The sequence below is a fragment of the Otolemur garnettii genome, unplaced genomic scaffold (assembly GCF_000181295.1).
Source record: "Otolemur garnettii isolate 467f Iridium unplaced genomic scaffold, OtoGar3 scaffold00119, whole genome shotgun sequence".
In the NCBI taxonomy this organism is placed as follows: Eukaryota; Metazoa; Chordata; class Mammalia; order Primates; family Galagidae; genus Otolemur; species Otolemur garnettii.
In genome coordinates this window covers 2,270,684-2,295,283 of record NW_003852514.1, presented here as the reverse complement: position 1 = coordinate 2,295,283, position 24,600 = coordinate 2,270,684, and the positions used below count along the sequence as shown (strand labels likewise).

The 24,600-nt window shown below is 39.1% G+C and overlaps 1 protein-coding gene across 1 annotated transcript in view; it reads right to left on the bottom strand.

Annotated features, from left to right (window-relative positions):
• Positions 1-24,600, bottom strand: part of SUGCT (succinyl-CoA:glutarate-CoA transferase) — a 771,296-nt gene that overhangs the window by 95,811 nt on the left and 650,885 nt on the right. Inside the window, exon 13 of the mRNA XM_023517742.1 lies at positions 16,780-16,843. Coding sequence (XP_023373510.1) covers positions 16,780-16,843 — 64 coding nt within the window. The remainder of the gene's footprint in view (positions 1-16,779; positions 16,844-24,600) is intronic.

The window sequence follows — 24,600 nt, the reverse complement described above, 5'->3', positions numbered from 1 at the left end:
TTTCAAAAGAAATACATAGCTTTTGGCTTCTTTTTTAAAAAATTGCATGTCCCTGAAAGCATTCGTATTTGGCTTTTTGAATTCCATGGAAGGAAGTTTGAATGTAAAGAGACCAAAAAGTCTTTTCAAGTAATGCTTTTGGGAGATTTTGTTTGTTTGTTTCTTTGTTTATTGGGGTTCGGGAGGGGTCCTATTTTTTTCAAATGAAAAGAATCCGGTTCCATAGAAAATATCTTGATATTTCAACTGGAATGGAAACCTCTGGTTTAAAGTTTCTATAGTTCTAATCTGATTCAAGACCAAGTACGTTTAAATGGCAGCTTTTTAAAATGTCTTTCTGGAAAATTTCACAACTAACAATTTAGAAAAATAGATCAGAAAGAAAATTCTCTGTAGTTCATTACAAATGAAGAGGAAGTTAACTAATGGAAACTGTTGTTGGCTCTTGTTGAATTTAAAACACCAAAGATGCATGCTGTCATGTAAACTTTGTAAGGATTTGGAGCAGTGGTTCTCAACCTTCCTGATGCAGTGACCCCCGGGTTGAGAACTGCTGATTTAGAGTCTATTGTTATACACTGGCAAAGGAGATTAAGAAGCATCATGGTGCCATTTCTGATTATAACTTGAACTACTACAAACACAAAGAACCCCTCCTGGAGGGCTCCTCCACCTTGCAGCCTGCCTTGAAGAATGGGGAGTGAGTCTTAGCTGTAATCTTGCTCACTTCCAGGAAACTGACAGGTCCTCTTATACGCCAGGGGGCAGAGGAAGGAACCCGAATTCGGGTTACCTCTATTGGCAGTGTTTCAGGGAAGATGCCTAGTCAGCTCAACATAGTAAAACAGCTTCCATTCAAAATTGGAGCTGCATTTAAAAAATAGCATCTTCAGGATTATGTTGATTTATATCAGACTCTATTCCACCCTATTCTCTTGAATGATTCCAGAAGAATCGTTTAAGAAACTTATTCTTTTTAACCTTCTTGTCAGATCTGGTTTTTCCATCAGTACTAATAAACCATTCATATTTTTTTTTTTTGGAAGAAAAGAAGAAGGCATTATAAAGATAGCCAAGCAAGATGATATATATCATCTCTGCTAAGGTCCTGCTATGGAACTGAATTCTTCGGATTTGAAACGCGTTCCATGAATGCAAAAGACATAAGCAGGCAGTCCTGATGGTTAAAAAAGGAGAATGAGGTAACAGGAACACTGATGGGCTGTTTGTCTCAAATGTCCCATAAAAAGGAATGTGAAATTAATTTTTTTCAATCTACATTCTCTCTAGTCAAGTAATATACTCCTTTGTGGTAAGCTGAGGTAAGGCATTTAATAGAGAATGGCTGGAATTTGAGTTGTCATTTCTATGTTGATAATGTGGGAACTTCTTACTGAACTATAAAGTATTATCAAAGACCAGATTGCCTAAAAGCTTCCTGTATAGCTCATGAATGCAGGACAACACTTTGGGGGGAATATTTTTGTTTTTTTCCATCTTCTATTTGAGCCTACTGGAATGATCTCCCCCTGCTGTATATATGCTGCAGGACAGTCGGGGGAAGAGGCCTTACCTCAGCCCTGCTGTTGTAACAGCTGGTGGCTCTGGCATTTTCATATAAACATGCAAGCTGAAGAGGAATTTCTCCTTTCTAATTGGCCCCTTCCTGGGACATTCCATAATGCCACCAACAATGAAGTGCTCAGAAAGGAGGAATCATTTCTGTTTATGTGAAAATAGATCTGTACTCCCTGAGTGAAGGGAAGAAGAAACAAAAAGCTTCAGAGACCACAGAGAGAAGTTATAATCAAATCTGGATGCTGTCTCTGAGATCTGGCAGTGCGTCTCCATCTACCAGCCACGCCGGCTCTTGGAGCTGGAGCCAGGCGCCCATCCTTCTAGCCTCACTGCTCTCCCCGCCTGCACAGCCTGAAACCCTGCCACGGTGCTATTTGGCCTAAGTGTGGGTAACATAACTAGTGACCACCCACTCTCAAACTCAAACATGAGCGAACCATTTGACTTTCAGGAGTGCTTTCTATAAGCTAAGCCATTGGTCTAAAGTTCATAAAGTGATGATTAAAAACGCCTTCAGGAGGCAGCATAGCATAGCAACAAAAGGGCATGGATTTTTTTTTTTTCTTTTTTATTATTGGGGATTCATTGAGGGTACACAGAACCAGGTTACACTGATTGCTTTTGTTAGATAAGGACCCTCTTATAATTGTGTCCTGCCCCCAAAAGGTGTACCACACTCCTTGTCCCCCCACCCCCTCCCTCCTTCCCTTTCTCAGCTCTCTCCATTACCCAGCCCACACCCTGTACTAGGACCTTAATTGTCCTCATATCAGAATTGAGTAAGTAGGATTCTTGTTTCTCCATTCTTGTGATGCTTTACTAAGAATAACGTGTCTATTACAGCTCAATTTACAATCACCAAAATGTGGAAACAGCCTAAATGCCCACCAACCCAGGAATGGATTAATAAGCTGTGGCATACGTATACCATGGAGTACTATTCAGCCACTAAAAAAGATAGAGACTTCACATCTTTTGTGTTAAGTAAGGGCATGGATTTTTGAGTGACTCAGGACTGAATGCAACTTCTGGCTCTGTGACTTTCTAGTTGTGTGACCTTGGTCAGGTTATTTAATCTCACAGAGACTCAGTCTGCTTATATGTAAAATGGGTGCTGTAATCCCTCTCTCTGAGGTGTTGTTTGGATACTTGCAAGCAAGCACGGACAGCAGTCATGCTCACTAAGTGTCAGCTGGTTTTCTTACACACTTCCTATAGTAATCTTATAATGGTTTATGTCAGGAGCTATAGCTCCTCTATAGTGCATTATAATGCATAGATTTTTCTATGATTCTTACCATCAAAAAATAATTCAGCTTAGGGGTAAGCATGTTTGGAGGCTTGAAGAAACCCTAAGAATTGCCACTAGCTCAAAATACCTTGTAGCAAATTAAACATTTTTCTTTATTTTTCAATTTATAAAAATTCATGCTCCTAATAAACATGAAAACTTATGCATCTTTTTAAAAAGAAAATGCTCTGTTGACACCAGGACATTATAAGGAAGAAAAGTTATTTTTCTGAATCTTTATCCAAATAACTCAACTGATTTCCCCATATGATGGCAGGCAAATCACCCTTACTGTTAAACACCATTTCCCTCACATACATCAATTCACATTTCCCTTTTGGTGGTTAAAACCTGTTTCTTCTCATTTGCCACATTAGGCAATTAATTGGGTATTTATAGGGAGCTATCATAAACCCCACTGTCACCGCTCCTAGTCATACATCTTAAATTCTCCACATCTTGCTACTTAAAACCTACCCCTTAATCACCTCATCATCTTTGTCACATTTTTAAAGTTTCCTTCCACTTAATCAACTCCATTTTCTCAGCTAGAGTAAGAAACAATTGTGCAGAATTCTCCTAGTGCAGCTGTACCGAGGCTCAATGAAGGGAAAGTGTTTTCCTCTTAAGTGATTTCTTAGATCCCAGGATAGTTTTTGCTTCTAGTGCAAGAGCATCACCGTGTGAGCTGTTCCTGATCTGCACTTGGTGTTGCCCTCAGTCCATTTCCATCATTAACGCCTTTCATTGTCAAATGAGGCTCTCACTGGTGGGGACTGAGCCTGCCGAGGAGTGAAAGTACCACCCCCACTGCCTGGTCCCTTCCCAGGGGTGCGCTGCTGGCTGACCCACTCCTGCCCAGTGTTCATGGGTGTTCAGATCTCAGAGAAGAAAGAACCCACTTCTAACATTCCTCAGGACTCTTGGTCCCTTGAGCTAAAAAAACAAGAGGAAATCCTGACCCCCGGATGACAGTTTTCTTATTTGGTTTCCTCTCCCTTTGTGAGCATAATCTAGCCAATTTCTCCAGTAAATGACCAGTACAACTTGTCTCATGCGCCTCCAAGGGACACATGTTCCCAGTGAGGCAACCCACAAATCATTTTTCCACAGGATCTTAAGAGCTCTTGGGGAAAGAGGTCTCTACTGTGAAATAACTTAAGGGAACATGGCATTCAGTGTCTCCCTTGTAGAAACTGGAAACACATCTTAGAATATCAATGGTTCTGAGAAATGACAAGGGAAAACAAAACCCATTCGTTGACCTTTGCTTCATGCAAGTTTCCCAAAGCTGTCTGACAACAGGGTCATTGCTTGGCAAGACCACTATGACTACGTCAGGAAACGGGAGGGTCCTCCGGGCAGGCTCCATTTTGGAAATGCTGTGCTGTATCATGGTTCCCCTTTAATTTCCTCTAACTGCTACAGTCTCAACTATAATCACTGAATTATTATTTTCACCTGTGAGATCTGTCTGGGAATAATGTTTTTGAAGGAGGTTTCACAATCCACTGATTTTATGAACAAAATATTTATTCAAAAGCTCCTAGCTGAAAAACAGATACAGGGGCCAGTTTGGCCTCACACACATCTCACAGTGACAGTCCCAGGATCTCTCTGTCCTACGTGAAATTTTGTGTGATTGGTATACTGTCACATATCCCACCAGGCTGAACTTCTTGTCAGCCAGCACTAGGCACAGAGTAAACATTAGATAACATTTACTAACCAAAAGAATGGTTTATTTTAGTATGTTTCTAAGAGAAATGTGCATGACTATTTTAATATTTAATGATCTCCATACTACAGATAAGAAAGATGCCTTAGGTTTAAGTCTTTGTGAATTAATTTTTGTGAGTGGTGAGAGATGTGGCTCCTATTTCGGTCTTTTACCTGTGGTTATCCAGTGTTCCCGGCACCACTTATTGAATAGGGATTCTTTTCCCCAGTGTATGTCTTTGTCCCAGGATAGTTTTTGCTTCTAGTGCAAGAGCAGCACAGCAACAACAAAAATAAACAAATGGGATCTTATCAAATTAAAAAGTTTCTGCACAGATAAGAACACAATAGAGTAAATAGAAAACCTATAGAAAAGGAGAAAATACTTGCATACTATTCATCTGATAAAGGGCTGATCATCAGAACATAAAAAGAACTCAAGTAAATCAGCAAGAAAAAAATCAAACACTCCCTTTAAAAAGTGGGCAAAAGCATGAACAAAGCCTTCTGAAAGAAGGCAGACTAATGGCCAATAAACATATGAAAAATCATATCTCTCTAATCATAAAGGAAAATTCAAATCAAAACCACAATGAAATATCACCTAATTCCAGTGAGAATGGCATATATCAAAAAGCCCCCAAACAACAGATGCTGGAGTGGATGCAGAGAGAAAGGAACACTCATGGCTGGTGGTGGGACTGCAAACTAATACAACCTCTGTGGAAAATAGTATGCAGATACCCCAAAGAACTGAAAATAAACCTCTCATTTGATCTAGTAATCCCACTATAGGATATTTACTCCAATTGAAAAAAAAAAAAAGAAAAGTCTTTTTATGAAGAAGACATGTGCACACAAATGTTTATTGCAGCACAATTCACAATCACAAAGATGTGGGATCCACCCAAGTGCCCATCAGTACATGAGTGGATTAATAAAACATGGTAGGCATATATCATGGAGTCCCAGTCAGTCAAAAAAATTAGTGGTCTAATACCTTTTATAACAACCTGGATGGAACTGGAGACAGCTGTTCTTCCAAGTGACTTATCATAAGAATGGAAAAACAAACACAAGCACTCAACACTAAATGGAACTAGTTGATCAACACTTACACACATATATGGAAGTAAAACTCAGTGGAGATCAAGGAGGTGGGGCGGGGGAGGAAGGGCTGGGTAAATTCACACCTGGCATAATGCACACATTCTGGGAGAAGGGCACACCTATAACCTTGACTTAAAATGTACGAAAGCAAATTATGTAACCAAAATGTGTGTACCCCTGTAATATTCTGAAATTAAAAAAGAAAGAAAGAAAGAAAGATGCCACTGAGACAAATTAGGGAAGCTGTCTGTTATTGCCAAGTATAAAACTGCCAAACCAGGTTTTGAGCCCAGGCCTCACTGACTGGGGCTAGGCATTTTCCATCCTACCCTATCTTGTAGTAAGCACAGCACACACACAAACCACATGTACACATAAAAACATCATGGAAGTTAGCTAATTAATATTTTTACTAATCATATTTTAATTATAGTTAAAAAATACATGGCATAAAATTTACTCTTTCAACCCTAAGTGTACAGCTCTGTGGCTTTAAGTACATTATCGTGCAACTGTTACTGGCATCCATCCCTAGAACTTTTCATCTTCCCCATCTGAAACTCCGTACCCCTTAAACACTAACTCTCTGTTCTCCCCTCCCTCTATCCCCTGGCAATCACTGTGATATTTCCTGTCTGTAATTTTCACTACTCTAAGTATCTTATACCTATATAAGTGGAATCCCTAACTTGTCTTTAAAGTCTTGCTTTGGCCATAGTATCAACCATATGCTTGGGGAAAAATAAATCAGCTTTACTTTCTTATATCAACACAACATTGTTTGCAGCTTAGTTAATGTTGCTTGAAGGAAATCAGGTTCTAACTTTAAAACAAAACCGCCTCCCCACCCCAAGTGAGCAAGAGGAAATCTGCCCATATAGCACCAGGGCCACAGGCGAATCACTGAGAAGAGAAAAATCCTGGGGAAGCTGGGTGGCAGCTTGGTATCTTAGGTCTTTTGATGATTGAAATCTGCATATACATCCAAAGCATTTCTTTTTTTTTTTCCTCTTCCAAACTGCATTTCTGTTAATGTGTGAAAACAGCACAACTTGAGGGAAATGTAATCCACGTGTTCTGGTGCATTTACACTTACATGCTCTTGAGAATATCAAAATGGCCTAACAATACATTTTCTGATGGCTTCTTCTTCTTCTTTTTTTTCCTTAATACAAACACAGTTATAGACTTTGGGAAAAGAAAAGAAAAAAAAGTAATCCCAAAAAGAGATGTCGGTTCAATCTAAGTTTGAATTCTTAAAATTTAAACATTATTTTTAAAAATTTCCAAACTGATCCTGAAAGAAAATATTTAAATACATTCTTCAGCCTTTAAATTGGAGACTAAAATAAAGTAAATATACAACAGTTGGCTCACTTTTCATTTTTGGCTAAATTTTAAGAGGTAATAGTAAACAGGGGAAGGAGGACAGATTTTAGATATACCCAGACCTGGGTTTGAGCTGCTATAATAACATTTGGTTGGTATAGCAACATTTAACAAGGTTTTATTTTCTCATCTGTAAAGTGGACATAGTAATATGGCTTACTAAATAGTCTTGGAGATGAATCAATTTGTGTATATAACATGATCATATAGAAGGTACATAACATAATATAGAGAATATTCAACAGATGTTTACTTATATTCCCTCCTTTCGAACTTGAATACTCTACAGCAAGGATGCCATGAAAATGTATTCAAAAATACATGACGCATAATGCATTACATTTTTCCTCTAAATTGAAAGGATGAAAAGATTGATCCCATTAAAACAAGAAAACAAGGCGCTGGAAAGTAAAGTGAGTTATTTAAAGTCACACCTGAACTTAAAGGACCACCCCCCAGAGGAAGCAGATTCCGTTTCTTAGGTACAGGAGACAAATTGTGTTGAGGATGTTCTTTAAATCTGCAGGAAATGGTGCTTCTCTAACTTCTCCAGGCTGCAGGATCTTGATGGTAACTTTTATTCTACCACACACTTTCCTCAAATTCCCAAAATGTCTTATATCAACTTTTTTTTTCATTTTTAATATAATTAAAATTTGGTTTTTGCTTAACTGCTTGAAAAGCTTGTGGCTTCTTGAAATCGTCAGGGGTATAAAGCTCTTAGGAGCACATTTAACAGACATAAGGTCCGGAATAGGTCAGACTGATAGGCTACCCACTCCAAGAGCCACCCAGGCAAACTGGGGAGCATTTCAAAGCCCCTCAGAGCTCTCCTTCTATGTAGTGTAGAATGTCATACCCAGATAAAGATATGAATTCAGGAAAACTGATACACAATGTGCAGCCAGAAGATGCGCAGTGCAAGGTTTGCCGCAGCTGAGAAGGGAAGCAGTAAGACCCAGCTCAGCTCTCCAAATCCTAAAGTTCAAGGTTGATATGATGACCAGGCTATTACATGACCCACTGACGATGTTAATACAGCCGGAGGTCTTTATTCAACCTCTTTACTATCATTTCTTTACCTCCACCAACATTTCTTTTTAATATTAACATAACACCATGTGTTTAGTCATAATTAAACTATGAGCCTCTTAAATAAAAAGATGGCTTGCTCCATTAATATTTTCTCTGGCTAAGTCTTCTTAACAGGAATATATCTTGACATCTTAATTATTCATATTTAAAGAAAACAATTTTTTTTTTTTTAAATGGAAGTCAGCCCAACTATCATCTCTTTATGTACCAAAGAGTCCCTTTTCGGTAATGTGGAGGAAAGCAAAGCCATTTCTCTTAAAGAGAGGACAAAAACGAGCCCCCTCTCCAACTATGAAGAAACCACACAGTGAAGTGAAGCAACTCACTCCAGGCTGAATCCAGGCTGAAGCCACTTAGAGGCAAAGATAATGTCACTTCTTGATTTTCCAAGTAACTCCATAACATGGAAATCTAAACCAGAAGATAACTGTAAAAGTTTCATATTTAGCTACTCTATAATAACTGTTTATGCTTCTCCAAACATTCTACATATCTAATTATATTTAATTAATTTAATTTATTCTCCAAAACCCATCATCAAATCAGTATTTTGAGTTGACCCAGAAAAAGACTTCTTTGACTACTGAGAGTCAGCTGCAGATAATACACCAGGAACTCAACAACTGATCCCAGAAAATTTCTGATCCACCTTCTAAGATAGTAATAAAAATGCTCTACCATCTTTTACCCTTCTGTTCTTCCCGCAACTTTTCAATTCTATATTTCTTAAATTTCTGTTTTCGGTTTAACACTGAGTGATCCACTAAGATTTTTTTAAATATAATTGTAATCTGAAAGATCATTCTGTATAGTGGTATGAGAAAAAAAATCCCAAAGAATGTAGGTGTAATTAAATATTCACCCATGAAAATTCTTTAACATAATTATCACTTCCAAGTAGAAATTCATTGATAACTTATGGGTGATTTGTCACAAGAGTTTCTTTTCTATTTGACAGATTTGCTTATCAGGAAACCCATTAGGGTTTATGGTGATGAGGACATGCTGCAAAGAAACAAGCGAGTCCTTGGCCACTTCCCAGTCCCAAATAACAGGAACAAGAATTCCCCAAGCTCGAGAGTCTAGGTCTCCTGAAATATTTCTTCCTCATGGCATAGATAAGCATAGTTGATGGAGATCCCTAAGTCATATTAGTGACAGTAACTTGGCTCTCTGAGCTTCTCTAGTGCCTGATGGAAAGACATTCCTGGGGATGTGATTCACGCCTCCTCTTGCCCTCCCTCCTAGGAAGGAAAGTCACTGCGCTATTCATTTCTCACTGAACAGTAACAACGTGTACAGTCCCACCTCACCATTACAGGACTTCTCAAAAAGGCTGCAGGCACCAGTGTCAAATCACCTGAGAATACACTGATTGATTTCACTTGCAGTACCCTGCCATGGGTTAAGGATTTAATACCGTTAAAAATAATTGAGGACTTTGGGAAGTACCATGGCTAGTTTATTTCAAACTTCACTCCCCTGCCAGCTTTCTCTCACTTTGTTGACAGACTATAGAAATTTCCTTTCATCTCTTTCCTCTTTTTGCAGCTCAACCTGATCCCTAAAGGAGTATGCTCTTTCTAGAAGATAGATTATACACTACACACAACATGAAAACTCTACACACTTTTCCTGTTGTCATCTGAACAGCCTTTCTATCTGGAAGGAATAACTGATCTCACCTTTCATTCTTTCACATTGGTTCTACTTAGAATCCCTTATGAAGACCGACATGCTTAAACTTTATGGAGGGATATAAGCTGAAACTTTGGTTCCTCTCAATTTTTCTTTTTCCCCAGTGAGATTTGTGACAGCTTTCCCCATTGCTGTTATCCATTATACAAATTTAACTGCACTTTGAGGATATGCGATTTCAGAAACATTATCTAATTTTCTACCTAAAGAGAAGAAAAGCTAAAAGTAACAGGGCAAGGTAAAGGCTTGTATAGCACAGAAGAGGAAGACGTATAACCATGGAAATACTAGGTGGTCACTCCAGTTAATGTAAGTGCTTCAAATTGAAAGCAAACTAAATAAAATAAATCTCTATCAGATAGCTTCCACGGGTAGCCAGTATGTTTATAAAAAATAAATACACATAAATTTGTCACAAATAATCTTAATTATGTTTATCTAATAGTTTGTAAGTTTAATCATCATCCCCCAAACTTGTTTTAAGTACTTAGTTGATATACAGAGAGCTGGTTAGACTTTAAACAAGAGCATTTTTGCCCTCCAAGAGCTCGTAAAAGCATATTGTCTCAAATCCAGAAAAGTGTTTTACAACATCCTTCATAAAAGTCTTGCAAAACATCATTCAGAAATACAATATGTTAGATAATCAAATAAAGAAGCGCATTCAACCTTTTTTAAAATTCACCTTAAATCCAAGCATCAATATTCCAACAATTTGACTCAAGCAACATTAATTCAGAGCGATGACTACTCTTTTTGCATCCATTGCTCACTAGTTAAAACTTGCCGCAGGTCCCAAATGAGAATATTAAAATATTATGGGGAAAATATTTAAGAAAAGTTTCATCTAAAAGAACTTGGAGCTGCTTTTAGAAAAACACAGATCCAGGGACCAGCAGGCAAGAGTAATTCAATTTAGAATCTTTTCACACAGAGAGAAGACTGCTTCCCCTTCTCTGCACTGGCACACTCACCACTAAAACACTTCCCAGAAGTGCTGCTGGAATCAAGTAACTGCAACACACATTCAGGGAGAAGTATCTGAAAAAGGTCTCCATGAGAAACCTTAGAGCTAGCTGTACATCAGACTCTATTGCAGTGACATCCTTTGAGTTTGGAACACTGCACCAAGGCTGTTTTGGTCTCCACAGTACATGGAAGGACAGCTAGCAGGCTCCACTCTGCCGAAAAGGCATTTATGCAAAATATTTTTACTAAAGTACAAATAAGGTGAGGTTTATCTGATGGACAATCTCCTGTCACAGAAATGTTCTGGTATGAACTTTGATGTGCTTTTTTTTTTTTCTCTAAAACAAGCACAGCTTTTTACCAATTTCACAGTTTAAAGCTCAGGACACTCATAGCTTTACAAAAATCTTCAATGGAGATAGAAATTGCCCCTGAAGTTAATCCAGAACATCTGCTAGACCAGCGCTTCCCGTTCAAGCTCCACTTCAACCACTCAGACAGCGGGAATCTCAGAGACCTCAACACAGATCTCTTTTTATTTGTTTTCAACTTGCTCATTCCTTCTATTTTAGATCTTATCCACCTGACTCCCTCTCAAGAGTAACTGTGGAACTACCCCTCCCACCCTCACCATTTAAATGCCTTCCCAGCTCCTTCTGGTTGTCAAGCTCTCACAGTGTACATGCAGCTCTTTGCACTTCACTTCTGGGAGAATCCTTTCCTCGGCTGCACACACTAGGTGTGGTCTCCCGATATGTGCTCCAGAACGCCCTGCTGTGGCCTCTGTTCTCCATGGAAACGCTCATCCCACTTTTCCATATTTATTGTTCCTGCTCATCTTCCCTGGCGAGCTGTAAGCGTCCTGAGGGTGAGGCCTCCCTAGCTTTCCCACCAGAGCTTATACAGTGTCCCAGACTGAGTTTAGTTAGTATAGTGTGGTGGGAGGATATGTGTTTGAGGTTTTAGCACAAGGTTATATTATAGAAGTTAATTAATTATGAGCATATTAGTGCCTTGTGCCTACTGAGTTGACACTAAGCCAATAGTGGGCACAAACTTACAACCACTCTCTCATCAGGGATGCTTAGAATAGCAGAATATTTAAGCCTGGCAAAGAGAACCAGGATACCTGGTCTCATTTATACTCCCATTTATAGTTATTTTTCCTTGTTGTTCTTGACCTTTAACTGTATACTGGGCTCTAAATCTCAGATGAGACAGTAGTTTAATGAATACATGAAATAAAGAATAATAGGATTAGTATAACTACAACTGATATAGTTATCAGTACTTCATGAGCAGTACCTAGTTTGCTTGCTTTAACCATGTCATCATACACAAATGCCATTTCTTTCTTCATTCTTTACTATTGGTGGGAGGTGGCAGGAAATTATATGAAAAGGGAGTATTTGCAAGAGATATAAATTAATAAAGGAGATGATAGGGAACCTGCAACCTTCTGATTTCAAGATTGTTCTTTTATAAGGACCAAAGAAGGCAAGAAAAGTTTCTTTTCACTGCTGCACCCCTTTTAAAAAAAGATCTGTTCTATAAAGTTTGGATTCAATCAAAAGACTTAAGGATCTAGAAGGCCACATGTGGTCTTAAGGCTGCAGGCTCCCTGCCCCTACTCAGAGGGAAGAAGGGATTAAGATAATTATTTTCTTTATGTACTCAAAAGGGATTTTGAAGAGGTAAATAATTTCCCACTCTCATTAAAAGTATATTAAACACTGGTTGATCAGTATTTTTGAAGTATTAATTAATTAGCTCCTAAACTCCTGAAGGAATGCTACATGGATTTATACATCTTTAAAGAAGGCATTATAAATACTGTACAAAAATTATTGCTGTTTCTCAAGGGACAAGTTTCTAGTAATGACTAAGATAGAAAATGTTTCAGGCAAAGTAGTGTGACAGAAAATACAGGATGGGTCACAGAAGTTCATTAATTAAGGAAGGAAATACAAATAAGGAGAATTTAGTCATGTTAATGGGATTGGGAGATACAATGGTAACCTTTTATTGGCAGCATTTATAAGCACACTTGTCATTCTTTTTTCATGGGGAATCCAGATGTGCTGCCCTCAAGAGACACTCAGATTCATTCATCTCAAATCTGAGAATTCTCATATTGGTAATTCTATAGAAAGAATGCGGTACATCAATAAGATTGCATACCAAGAAGATGACTAAGCCCTATGGAAATTAAAGAAATAAAAATAGAATTTTCTACAGGGAAATTTAACAAAAAAAGATTTTGCTATAGATATGAGGATTTTACTGTGGTAAGTTGATTTTCAACCTCCAATTATTTATTTATTTAACAGAACCTCACTCTGTCACCCTGAGTAAAGTGAGTGCTGTGGCATCAGAGTTCACAACAACCTCAAACTCTTGGGCTCAAATGATCTCTTGCCTTAGCCTCCCGAGTAGCTGAGCCTACTGGTGCCCCCCACAATGCCAGGCTTTTTTTTTTTTTTTTTCTGAAGTAGAGAAGGGGTCTCACTCTTGCTCTGGCTGGTCTGGAACTCCTGAGCTCAAGCAATTCACCTGGCTCAGCCTCCCAGAGTGGTAGGATTATAGATATGAACCACTACACCCAGCATAACCCCAGTTATTTATTCCTCCGCATGTCCATGCCTTTCCCCATGTAACTCTGAAATTTCTTTTAAGAAGGGTCACAGATATTTCCCTACCCTGTGGATACAGCCCCACATTTGCCTTGGAGGATGAAATGTAGGCAGACGAGTAAGCTAGCTCGACACCAACTTCGTAAATGGCACTGTGGTTTCCACTTGTCCTGCTGCTCTTTAGCCATTGCCATGAGAAGAACAGGAGAGACGCATGGAGGAGAAATGAACTGGAGCCACAGAGGAGCTACGCCCAGCCAGACCTGCTACCAGAAGCAAAGCCACTCGGCTATGCCCACCCTAGATTGGCCCTCCCTCAGCTTTTCCACATGCATGGAATAAATAAACGTTTATACGGGACAGTGCCTATGGCTCGAAGGAGTAGGGTGCCGGCCCCATATGCTGGAGGTGGCAGGTTCAAACCCAATCCCGGCCAAAAACAGCAAAAAAAAAAAAAAAAAATTAAAAAAAAATAAACGTTTATATGTAAATGCCACCGAGATTTTGTGGTTCTTACATGACATTACTATGACAATACCTACCTAATACATTCATTTATAAATTAAAGTGGGCAAAAGTAGTATTCTTCTCTTCTACGCATCTAAAAAGAGTATTTCGCCCTTCCTGGGGTTGATTCCTCATTTATTTACTATGAAAATCAGCAAATTCGCACCTGATTGATTGAGAAAGCATTCACATTAAATAGGTTCATTCAAGATTGGCCACTGACTTACTTCTTTCCTCACTATCAACACTAACACCTATCTTGACTTTCAAATGCTCACTCTGACCTCTAAGGTGCTTGGGGATACCAAGGACTGTATGACCTCATCTACAAACTTGGAGAGTTAAATTAGATCATTGGTTCTTGAATTATTCTTTAGAGCCTATGGTTCCAGGGAAAGATGTTTGAAGCATGGTGGGGTATAGGTGGAAAGCTAAATAAGTGGAGTGCTACACTCTTGTTTACATCTAGTCTAGGTATCCAGACTTCATTTGGAAAATTAGTTCTACCGTTTAAAGTTCAAAACTTTTGAACAAAATGCCTTTTAAGTTCTAGTCGTACTGACAGTGCTATGATTATATCTCTATTACCTTGACCCTAATTTAAGACATTATCCTCTAAACTCCAATAAGTAACTTCCTTACTCCCTGCTTTAAGTTGTAAATTGTGTTATTTTACTCCCTCCCTGCCCCCACAAGTAAATTTAGAGTAAAACCATCTTTCGCAGGACATCAAGGATCTGCCTGTTTCTTCAGTCTCATTTCCTGCCCCACATCCCCACCTTGCACACTGGCTTGAGCCACATCCTACTCTCTCACTTGGGAGAGTCTTTTCCCTCTGTGTGAAATGCTCTTTCTCTATTCTTTTCATGCTTCGATCTCAGTTTATAAGCCAGGCTAATTTTCACCCAGACTACAGGAGGCCCCACCAACCCCATCCTTCACTACGATGCACATTATTCTTTCCTGTCTTTGTAGAAGTTATAATAATTAACATTTAGAGTTATAGAAACATTTGTTGGTTGTTCATATTATCTGAATTTACATTAAGTATAAGCTCCAGGAGACTAGAGGCCAAGTTGTCTGCATTATTTTTGTATTTCCAGCACCCAAAGCAGTGTCTAGCACACAATATATCCTCAATTATGTGAATAAATGAATGACCTTCTTTGCTTTTATCTACATGATTTTTTCCACCACATGTCTATACTATATAGCATTTCCCCCTAACATATGATCCCAGTCTTTGATGTGCTTATACCTGCTCTCTTGTGTACCTTCCTTAATCCATGCATATCATTTCTCATACTCTTGTATGTGAGAATGTTCCCTCTCCGCCTGCTTCACTCATCATGCTTCCCCTTCCTCATTCTTTCTGTGTGCCAGTGGTCATATCTGGTGGTCACAGAAGATTATTACCAAGTTGACCCCAAATTTTAGATTTAGAGTCTATTTATAATAAAATTAACAATAGCAATTATTCAGTATCTGAGATCTGATACCTGTAAAGGTGAATGCTCTATGCGATTTGATGAAGGAGATTGGGGAATACCCAAATTCAAAGCAAAGCGACCAGGAAATGGTTTCAGGAAAAACAATGACAAAAGCTACATCCTAGCTAATGTCATTGTCCTTTGTCAGAAGAAAAGAAAAAAATAAGCGTATGGCTTTTGTATAGTCTAGAAAATAGAAACACAATGGATGAGAATGTAGAGTGTCCTTCCTGTAATCGCCAGAGAAGGGAAGCGACTGATCTGAGGGGTGATAATGTCGTGAGCACCAGAGAAATGAAGTCTGTGGTGGGGTAATACTATATTCATCATAAGTTCTCACCGCAGTTTAAATGGACTACCCAAAAAGATGTAGTGAGAGTAGGCGTGAGGCTACTGATGACTGAAAAGAGAATTCCCTCTGGAAATGAAAAAGTTGGCACTTTGGCTTAGGCAACAGTTTTTGGTGAATTAGTTTAGTATGAGTCAATTTACAAAAATTCCTTCTGGGCTTACTGTAAACACTTAGCTTCTTGACCTGCAAAGCACAGATCCATACCCTAAATCAGAGTCCTGAAAGCAAATACCCTGGGCTGAATTGTCAGTAGCTTTCCTTGGACACCACTTCCATCTTGCCTGGCTTTCTTTCCTGTCTCATCTGAACCACGTATAGAGCATTCGCCTTTACAGGCATCAGATGTCATATACTGAATAACTGCTATCGGTATATTTATTAAGGTTTGCCACGTCTCTTATTATCTACCTATTGATAACCTGAGCACACAATTACTCAAAAAATGAAATTAAAAAATACATGGCTCGGCGCCTGTGGCTCAAGCGGCTAAGGCGCCAGCCACATACACCCAAGGTGGCGGGTTCGAATCCCCAGCCCGGCCCGCCAAACAACAATGATGGCTGCAACCAAAAAATGGCCAGGCGTTGTGGCGGGCGCCTGTAGTCCCAGCTACTTGGGAGGCGGAGGCAGGAGACTCGCTTGAGCCCAGGAGTTGGGGTTGCTGTGAGCGTGATGCCATGGCACTCTACCCAGGGGGATAGCTTGAGGCTCCATCTCAAAAAAAAAAAAAAAAAAAAAATACAAGCACTTTTTGGTCACAGGCAGGCAGAGTTGAAACACAATTCTGTACCCTCAGCATACATTATTTTGTGAATGTGGCAATAGGGTTCCCCCTTTTCTCAAAATTATAAGTTTATATAATGTCTTGATGAGTTGTTTGGTAGATCACAGCATATGGGAATTATCAGCAAAGAAACGTGTTAGGAAAAATACCAAAAGTATTCAGACCTGGGATTGAGATCTCCCCCACAGTCGGATGCTTGATCTCCATGATGAGGCCATTGTGCAGTACCTTAAAATACAAAAGTAGAGAGAAAAATAATTTACATATTAAACTGTCTTTAATCTTAAGGCATATGGGTAGTCACCTATTAGGTCAACATTCAAGAAAGATATTGCAAAATACAGAGATGTCTGAAATTTTCCTTTGAAAATAAATATTTGAGGTAAAAATAATGTTTCATCTTATGATACATCAAGTGAAGCCAAAAGACTGGAAGACTCAAGGACTAGAATCTACATTTCTACAAACTCTTCCCACTTAGAAATGTTATTTGTTCCTAAACATAACAAATGATATCCCCTCTTTCATCTGTGTATGCTTCCCTAATATTAAAGCCCAGCATTTCCTGCATCACCTCATGGCTGGGCTTGGCCAAGGTCAACTGCAATAGGGCAGGGTGAGAGGACCCAGGACCTGGGAGAGAGAAGCCGGCCAGGGTGGCGCATGTGCTCCTGACTATCTATTTGGTAGATGATACAGGAAGCCAGCCAAGTGTGAAGGTGGATCAGAGTATCAGGAGGCCCAGCAACTACTGGAAGTGGAAGGATTCAGGGCTGCGGTGACAAGTACATGATCAGAGCAAGGTAACAGGGAACTCAGAGGAGTCCCAGGCAAAAGGCTTGAGCAATGAAGTTGAAACTGGGATGTTTTCAATAAGACTAGAATTTAGAAACAGAATTCCACTAACCCATAGTGAGATAGCTAGAGACCCCATCCTAGAGGGCTGATTAGGTTCTCATATGGTAGAACCAAGATACATAAGGTACACCAGGCTTGGGATTACGATCTAAAGTCAGAAGTCAGTTACCAGTACAGGGACATCCTACCAGTGCCTGACAAGAAAAATGTGTCTTGATACTGAATCACTTGACTGCTGAAAGCAAGCTACCTAAATTCTGGCAAGTAGAGGTTGGAATTTTCCCCAGGGGATGGGTAGGAAAATAAAATCTATAGTGCCCTCCAACCATGGGCAGAGGATGAGATAAAGGTATGGAAAAAACAGATTCTAGAACATAAAAGTTGAATTCCTGAAGACAAATGTTCTGTGATACACAAATAAAAATGGTAAAAAAGATTTTTGGGTTTTGTTTGTTTTGGTTCATTTTGTTTTGTTGTTTTTTCATAACCGAGGGTTACCTGGATATACTGTCTCAAAGAATTCAACATCTATTCTCAGTAAGACATATATGGGCATCTTCCATATAAATTGTGTTTCACCTACATCATCTACCAAGTGAAAAGCCTCCCTCTTCCTGCTCTGTACATGTATCTAAAGGACAGAAGTAGGCTGGGTGTGGTGGCTCACACCTGTAATCCTAGCACTTTGAGAGGCTGAAGTGGATGGACTGCTTGAGCTCACGAGTTCTAGACCAGCCTGAACAAGAGCAAGACCCCATCTCTAAAAAATAGCCTGGTGCTGTGTCAGGCACCTGTAATCCCAGCTACTCGGGAGGCCGAGGAAGGAGAATCACTTGAGCACAAGAGTCTGAAGTTGCTGTAAGTTAGGATGCCATGGCACTCTACTAAGGGTAACCAAGTGAGACTCTGTCTCCAAATAAAAAAATAAATATATAAATAAATAAATGTCAGAAGTATTCCAATGGCATAGTAAACTTACTGACTGCAAATTTCATACCAATACCCCAAAGAATGCCAGTTGTAATGGTTCCACAGTATTTTGAATTTCAGGTAACAGCAAAATTTGCATATTTACATTCTTACCAAATGCACTGACAGAACAAAAGAGCATGGGATAAAGAAACTGATAAAAAATGTTTTCTCATTTAGAAAACCCAAGGAAAGAGCCCTCTTGAATTTTATCCATTTCTGGAGAGCTTTTTGGTCATGCTATGGAATAAATCATCAAGACAACTTCCTGGTGACTTTTTGAGTATACGGCTACAATTCTGCTATGGCTGAATATTCTGGCTTCCACTGTTTTTGTTGGGAATGGTACCCTTCGGGGGCAATGCCCTTTAAACTACATCCATCCACCTTCCTCATCCAGGGTAATCCCATACCATATAGAGATCTTTTTTTAGAGATGCTTTGCCTTTCTTTTGGGATCACCAGGTTTGTACCCAGGAGCTGGCCATAGAAAATTCTCGCCAGTGTTAGAACTGTGCTATAATTTAATTCTGGTGTGGTTCGTTCTCAGCACCCGCCCAGCACAGCTTCCTCCTATGTGGGGGTGGGGGCTAAATGCCAACAGGAGGTGCTAAATCTCAGTTCTACTGAGGACAGGAACAAAAATACCGAGCTAAATTTCACTTGAAACAATTATCTGCACACTGAATCATTCTTCTCTCCTCGTATCTCTGTTGCCCTCCTGACTACCTCTCTGTAATAACACTGCAGTGCTACTCATGAAAGACAAAAGTGAGTGTTCTCAGCTAAATATAACTTAACTGATAGTGTTGAAATTAATTAACGCTGCATTTTAATCATGCAGCAAACGTTAAGTGTCAAACGTGAAAGGGTAGTTGGTAAAGGTCAAGGGACATATGTCAAAGTTTTGTGAAGCTAGCAGTTGATTGAAATGTTCCACGGAAGCAGCTTCTTTCACCCCTACGCTGACTGTTGCCTGTACAGGATATTTCCAATATAAATCTTTAACCTTATCAATTCCTTTGCATTGAAAGCTGTTCAAGTTTAAGCAAAAATATGCATTCTTCTTACGTTTGGCAAAGGAAGGAAGCTGTGGATTCTCATTTGCTGCAGCAGACGAACAGTTATGAGAGAAATGGGCGCTCTAAGCCCCCATCTCCAGAAAGACTGATTTATTCTCCTGCTTGGTCGCCACCCACCTCTACAAGGAACGTCTGAAGTCAATACAATTCCATAGGTTTTCCCTGTGAATGAGGTCAGACGATGCCAGAAAACAGTGTGGGCTGGGGCAGTGCTGTCCCTGGAAACACTGCCTAATGGTTTGGAATCTTGGACAACTCTGCAGCCTTGTTTGGGGGATGCATCCTGCTCTGCTTAGTAACATATTTGAAAGTCTCAGAACCCCGGAAGTCTGTCTGAATTCTAATATAAATCTCTCCTGCTTCACTTCAGCGTATTGTCGCATCCAAACTTCATTAGGGAATAAAGAAGCTATTGCTTACCACCACTTGTATAGAGTTTCTCAGGTACTGATTACTAAAACTTCCCTTTTCCTTTTCTCATGTGGCCTTGACACAGCAATCTCTATCCTCTTAACCTAAAAATCCAATTTTAAAATGTTTCATTTCCTTATGGCCAGTAATAAACTGGAGACCCGATCTTCAGGAAGCTTCAACTACAGTTTTTCCCTAAAGAGGATTTTATGCCTTGATTCTCAGTCTTACCATTCAAGGCATTCTTTGTTGCATGTTGAGTTATTTTAAAATAAAGTAGGGACCTTTCCTAGAACTCTGGAGTGAATTTTGTCCATTTGGCAATATCTTTGGATTTTACTGTTTTCTAATTCTTTTTACTTATTTTATCCTTCTTAGTTCTTTCATGGTTTGGTAGCTCCTCTAAATTCCATTTCTTCTCCTTGAAATTTCAAAAGCCTATTCTTGACAAGAATAGAATTGAAGACAGTGCACCAACCTCTTTAGCAAAGTATCAGGCCTGTTTAAAATAAGGTCTCTCTTCCTCGAGCGTTTTACAGATTGACAGCCTAATGATAGAGTCAAACGGTAATGTATTAATGATGGGGGGAAAGAGTAAAATGTATACCTTAAAGTAATGTGGGAAATAAAAGTTTAAGTGAAAATAAGAAAAGTCTTTTTATAAAGTCTTACAGCAGGAATGGCAGAAGAAAAGGTCTGTGACATGGTGCTAGCAAGATAGGAAAGTGCAAACAATACAGATGGAGGCCCTCAGTGAAGATCTTTACTGTAAGTAAGAGAGCTATATGCAAATGAAAAGAGATGAAAGGACAAACATGAAGGATGTGTGTCAAGGCACAAAGGAGAAATGGCCTGTCCATTCACTGTGAGCAGTGACGTGACCTTTTAATTCAATTCAACAAATGCCATGGAGCACTTATACTCTGGACACAGTGAGGGAGCCAGCAGTGAAGAGATGCATAAACTGGCAGGAAAAGTGTCTGTAATTAGAAGACAGGTTAGAGAACAAGAGCCCCCAGCCAATGTTTATACGTGGTTTAAGCTGCATAATGAAGGAACAACATCCAAGGAGGAGCAAGTAGGTAACTGCAGATCTTGAAAGGGAGCTAAAGGACCTAGGTCAAGGAGGTCAGTAAAGACCAGAGAACAAAGACGATATTGAAATTAAATGTTAAGGTTTAAAATAGCAATGATAAGTATAATCACAGCCGCTGTTGCTCAACAAAACTCCTTAAGGGTCAGGTATTGTGGTGGGAACTAAAGGGTTGTTTCATTTAATCCTCTCATTAACCAGACTAGGTAGAAATTATTATTACCTTCATTTTTACTCCTGACAGAAGCCTAAAGAGGCTGAGTATTTGCCCAAGATTTCTCAATTAATAAGTGGCTTATCTTGGATTATAATTTAGGTGTGTCTGACCGTCAGTGCTGAGCCAGGCTTCTGGCAGTTGGAGACAGTCAAAGAAAAAGTGGACAAGCATTATTTGATTTATCATTAAAATAACTAGCTGATGTGGTCAATTCTGTAAAACAAATTAGTTAATTAAGTGGAGAAAGAAAATCAGCCAAACTGATTGCATGACACCATGTGGTGCAATCAGTTAATAAACTGAGCAGCTCCTTTATAGGTAACCAAGGATACTCTGGCGCTGCAGATACAAAGGCTGTGAAAAGAGGATGGACTTGGGCCCAGACTTGCTCAGGTTTTGAAGGAGACAGACCCAGCAGGTGATCTTGGTCAAAGCACTTAAGTACTCAGAGGTTCCTCATTAGTAAAAAGGGGAAAATAGCATCCCTTTCCAAGGCATTTTTGGAGATTAGTGGGATGGTGAATGTAAAGCATAGGCCCTGGCACACAGTATGCTCACGAGAAATGGCAACTGCTTTCAGCATTGTCAACAGACTGAGTTCAAACTTCGGTGCCACCAAGTACCAGCTGTGTGGCTTTAGGGTACATCCATCCATGCAACAAACACATCTTAATTGTATTCACAGTAATGGCTGATAATTAATAATATGCATTAAACACATATTAATGTGCCAGGCATTGTTAAGTGCTGTGGAAAAACTGGATCACAGAGAAAGCAAGGTCTTGCCTTTAAGAAGCTTACAGGCCTATAAAGGAGACTTTTGAATTAAGTGGTAACTACTGGGCAGTTACTACTACGTAACTTTTGTTTTGTCCCCTGCATATGCCCAGGGCCATGAATGTTACCTGGCACTATCTGGTAGATGCTCAATAAATACTTATTGGACTTTCTGAATTAAATTGAACTAGCTGAGTACGTAGTAGGTGGCTCCTTTTAGTTTCATTATGTTATAGAAGTAGCAGGAGAGTACTTTTTGCTATTAATAAATCTCTAGAGTTCCTTGGACACAGAGGTTCTTTACTGAATTTGACCACCCACAGGAAGCACCTCTGCAAGTTGACCACCCACAGGACTTTAATAAACCAACCGGTCAACATAGGGAGGTGGTCCATGTAAGAACTAGCCTATTGTACTGATGCATACATGTGGTACATTGCTGGTCTATGAAAATTAAGTCCGTGTAAGGAGGTGGTCAATGTAGGGAGGTGGTCAACTATGGAGGTTCTATGTCTATTCATTTTAAGGAAGTTAATTATCAAGTTCCAGTATTGCCTTGCAATTCCCTCAGTTTTCTAAAACAGCTAACGGCTGATCTTGACTCTGCTATAGATACTGCAAACCCTGAAAGACAATCTAAAGAGTACTGAGAATCTTTGTGAGGACCATACTCATTTCCAGGTAAGAAAAGCCAAAAAAGGAGGATCTGCAGATTCTATAGGAACAATGGGCACACGCACTTTCACATGCAAACTGAATCTGCCTAATTTGAAGAAAATAAGCACAGAATTCTTCTTCAGTAGGAAAATTCAGAGAACCATTTCCAAAACATGCAATAATATCATGGAAAGCAAAGAACGTTAGAGTCATCTCATTTATCGTATTGCCCATTTTATTGATGTAGACATTCTTTTAGCATAACAGAAATATTTGAACAGTTATGAAATGAAGGCAAAACTTACAATTAATACATTAAGACGTTAATGCAGCTATTTCTGCAAACTGTGCCTTCAAGAAATGCAAAAATAACATGAATTCATGAAAAAAGTTGACATTTAAACCCTTAACTGTATTTAGATGATGGAGGTAAGATTTAAAAGCTGACATTTTGGGTTTTCTTTCTTCTTTAAAATAATTACTGCAACTAAACTTTATTGAAGGCACATGACATAACCTTTTTTGTCTTTTCTATAATTAAAAAAATTGTGACTATCAGTCAAGCAAAGAGATATTGTAACACATGTAGTATATATGTAGTTTAATGAGTATGAATAAAATGAACATCCATGCACCCAACATCCAGCTTAAGAAAAACAGTATTTCCAAAATGTTTAAAATCCTAAGGGTGGCCCAGTCCCTCCATCTTCCACCCCCAAATAGTCACTCCTGAATTTTGTCAGTAACTTCCTTAGTTTTTTCTCTACTTGTTGCATGCGTATAAACTACAGATGTTTATGTTCCAGTTAGTCTTTAATTTCACCCATTTATAAAATTTATTTCAGTAAAATCAGGCATTTATCTTCTTCTCTGACCTGTTTTTTCTCTTAACATTATTTTGCTTGTTGGTCTTAGAGTCATCCATTCTGAGACCAGTCATGGACGTTAATGTAAACCATCTCTTCGTGCAACAATTTCTCTAGAGCAAGAATTGCTAAGACATAGGGTGTATGCATCTTGAACTTGTTAGATTATGAGAAATTATTTTCCTAAATGATTTACCAACCATTTCCACCAATAGTAAATGTTTTCTTTTTTTTTTTTTTTGCACCTTTTGGCCAGGGCCAGGTTCAAACCTGCCGCACCCCTCACCCCCCGCCTATATGGGGCTGGGGCCCTACTCCTTGAGCCACAGGGGCAACCGGTGAATGTTTTCTTAATTGCTTCACATCTTCAGCTAAACTTATTATTATCAAAATTGTTAGGTTTTGCCAATCTGATCACTGTAAAATGGTATTTTGCTGAAACATTAACTTACAATTCATTGATTATCAATGAGATTGAGTACATTTTCCCTGGTTAGTAACAATTTACATTTCTTCTTCAATGAAATGATTTTTCAAGAAGTCACTTGCAGCTCAGCACCCGTAACACAGTGTTTATGGCACCAGCCACATGCACCAAGGGTGGTGGGTTCCAACCCAGCCCAGGCCAGCTAAACAACAATGACAACTGCAACAACAACAACAAAAATTGCTGGGCATTGTGGTGGGAGCCTGTAGTCTCAGCTATGTAAGAGGCTGAGGCAAGAGAATCGTTTAAGCCCAGGAGTTTGAGGTTGCTGTGAGCTATGATGCTACATCACTGTACAGAGAGTGACATAGTGAGACTCTGACTCAAAAAAAAAAAAAACTCACTTACATGTTTTTTCTACTGGTTTAATTATATTTTCCTTATAAATTCATAAGGATTCTTCACTTATTCTAGATATGAATCCTTCATTGTGGTTTTATTTCTCACTTACTTTGTCATATGTTTTGACAAACAAAAGTTCTTAATTTCAGCATTTTCAAACTTACTGAATTTTCCCTTTACATTCTTTGTTTTCTATGCCATATTTTTAAAAATTCATTTGTGTTCT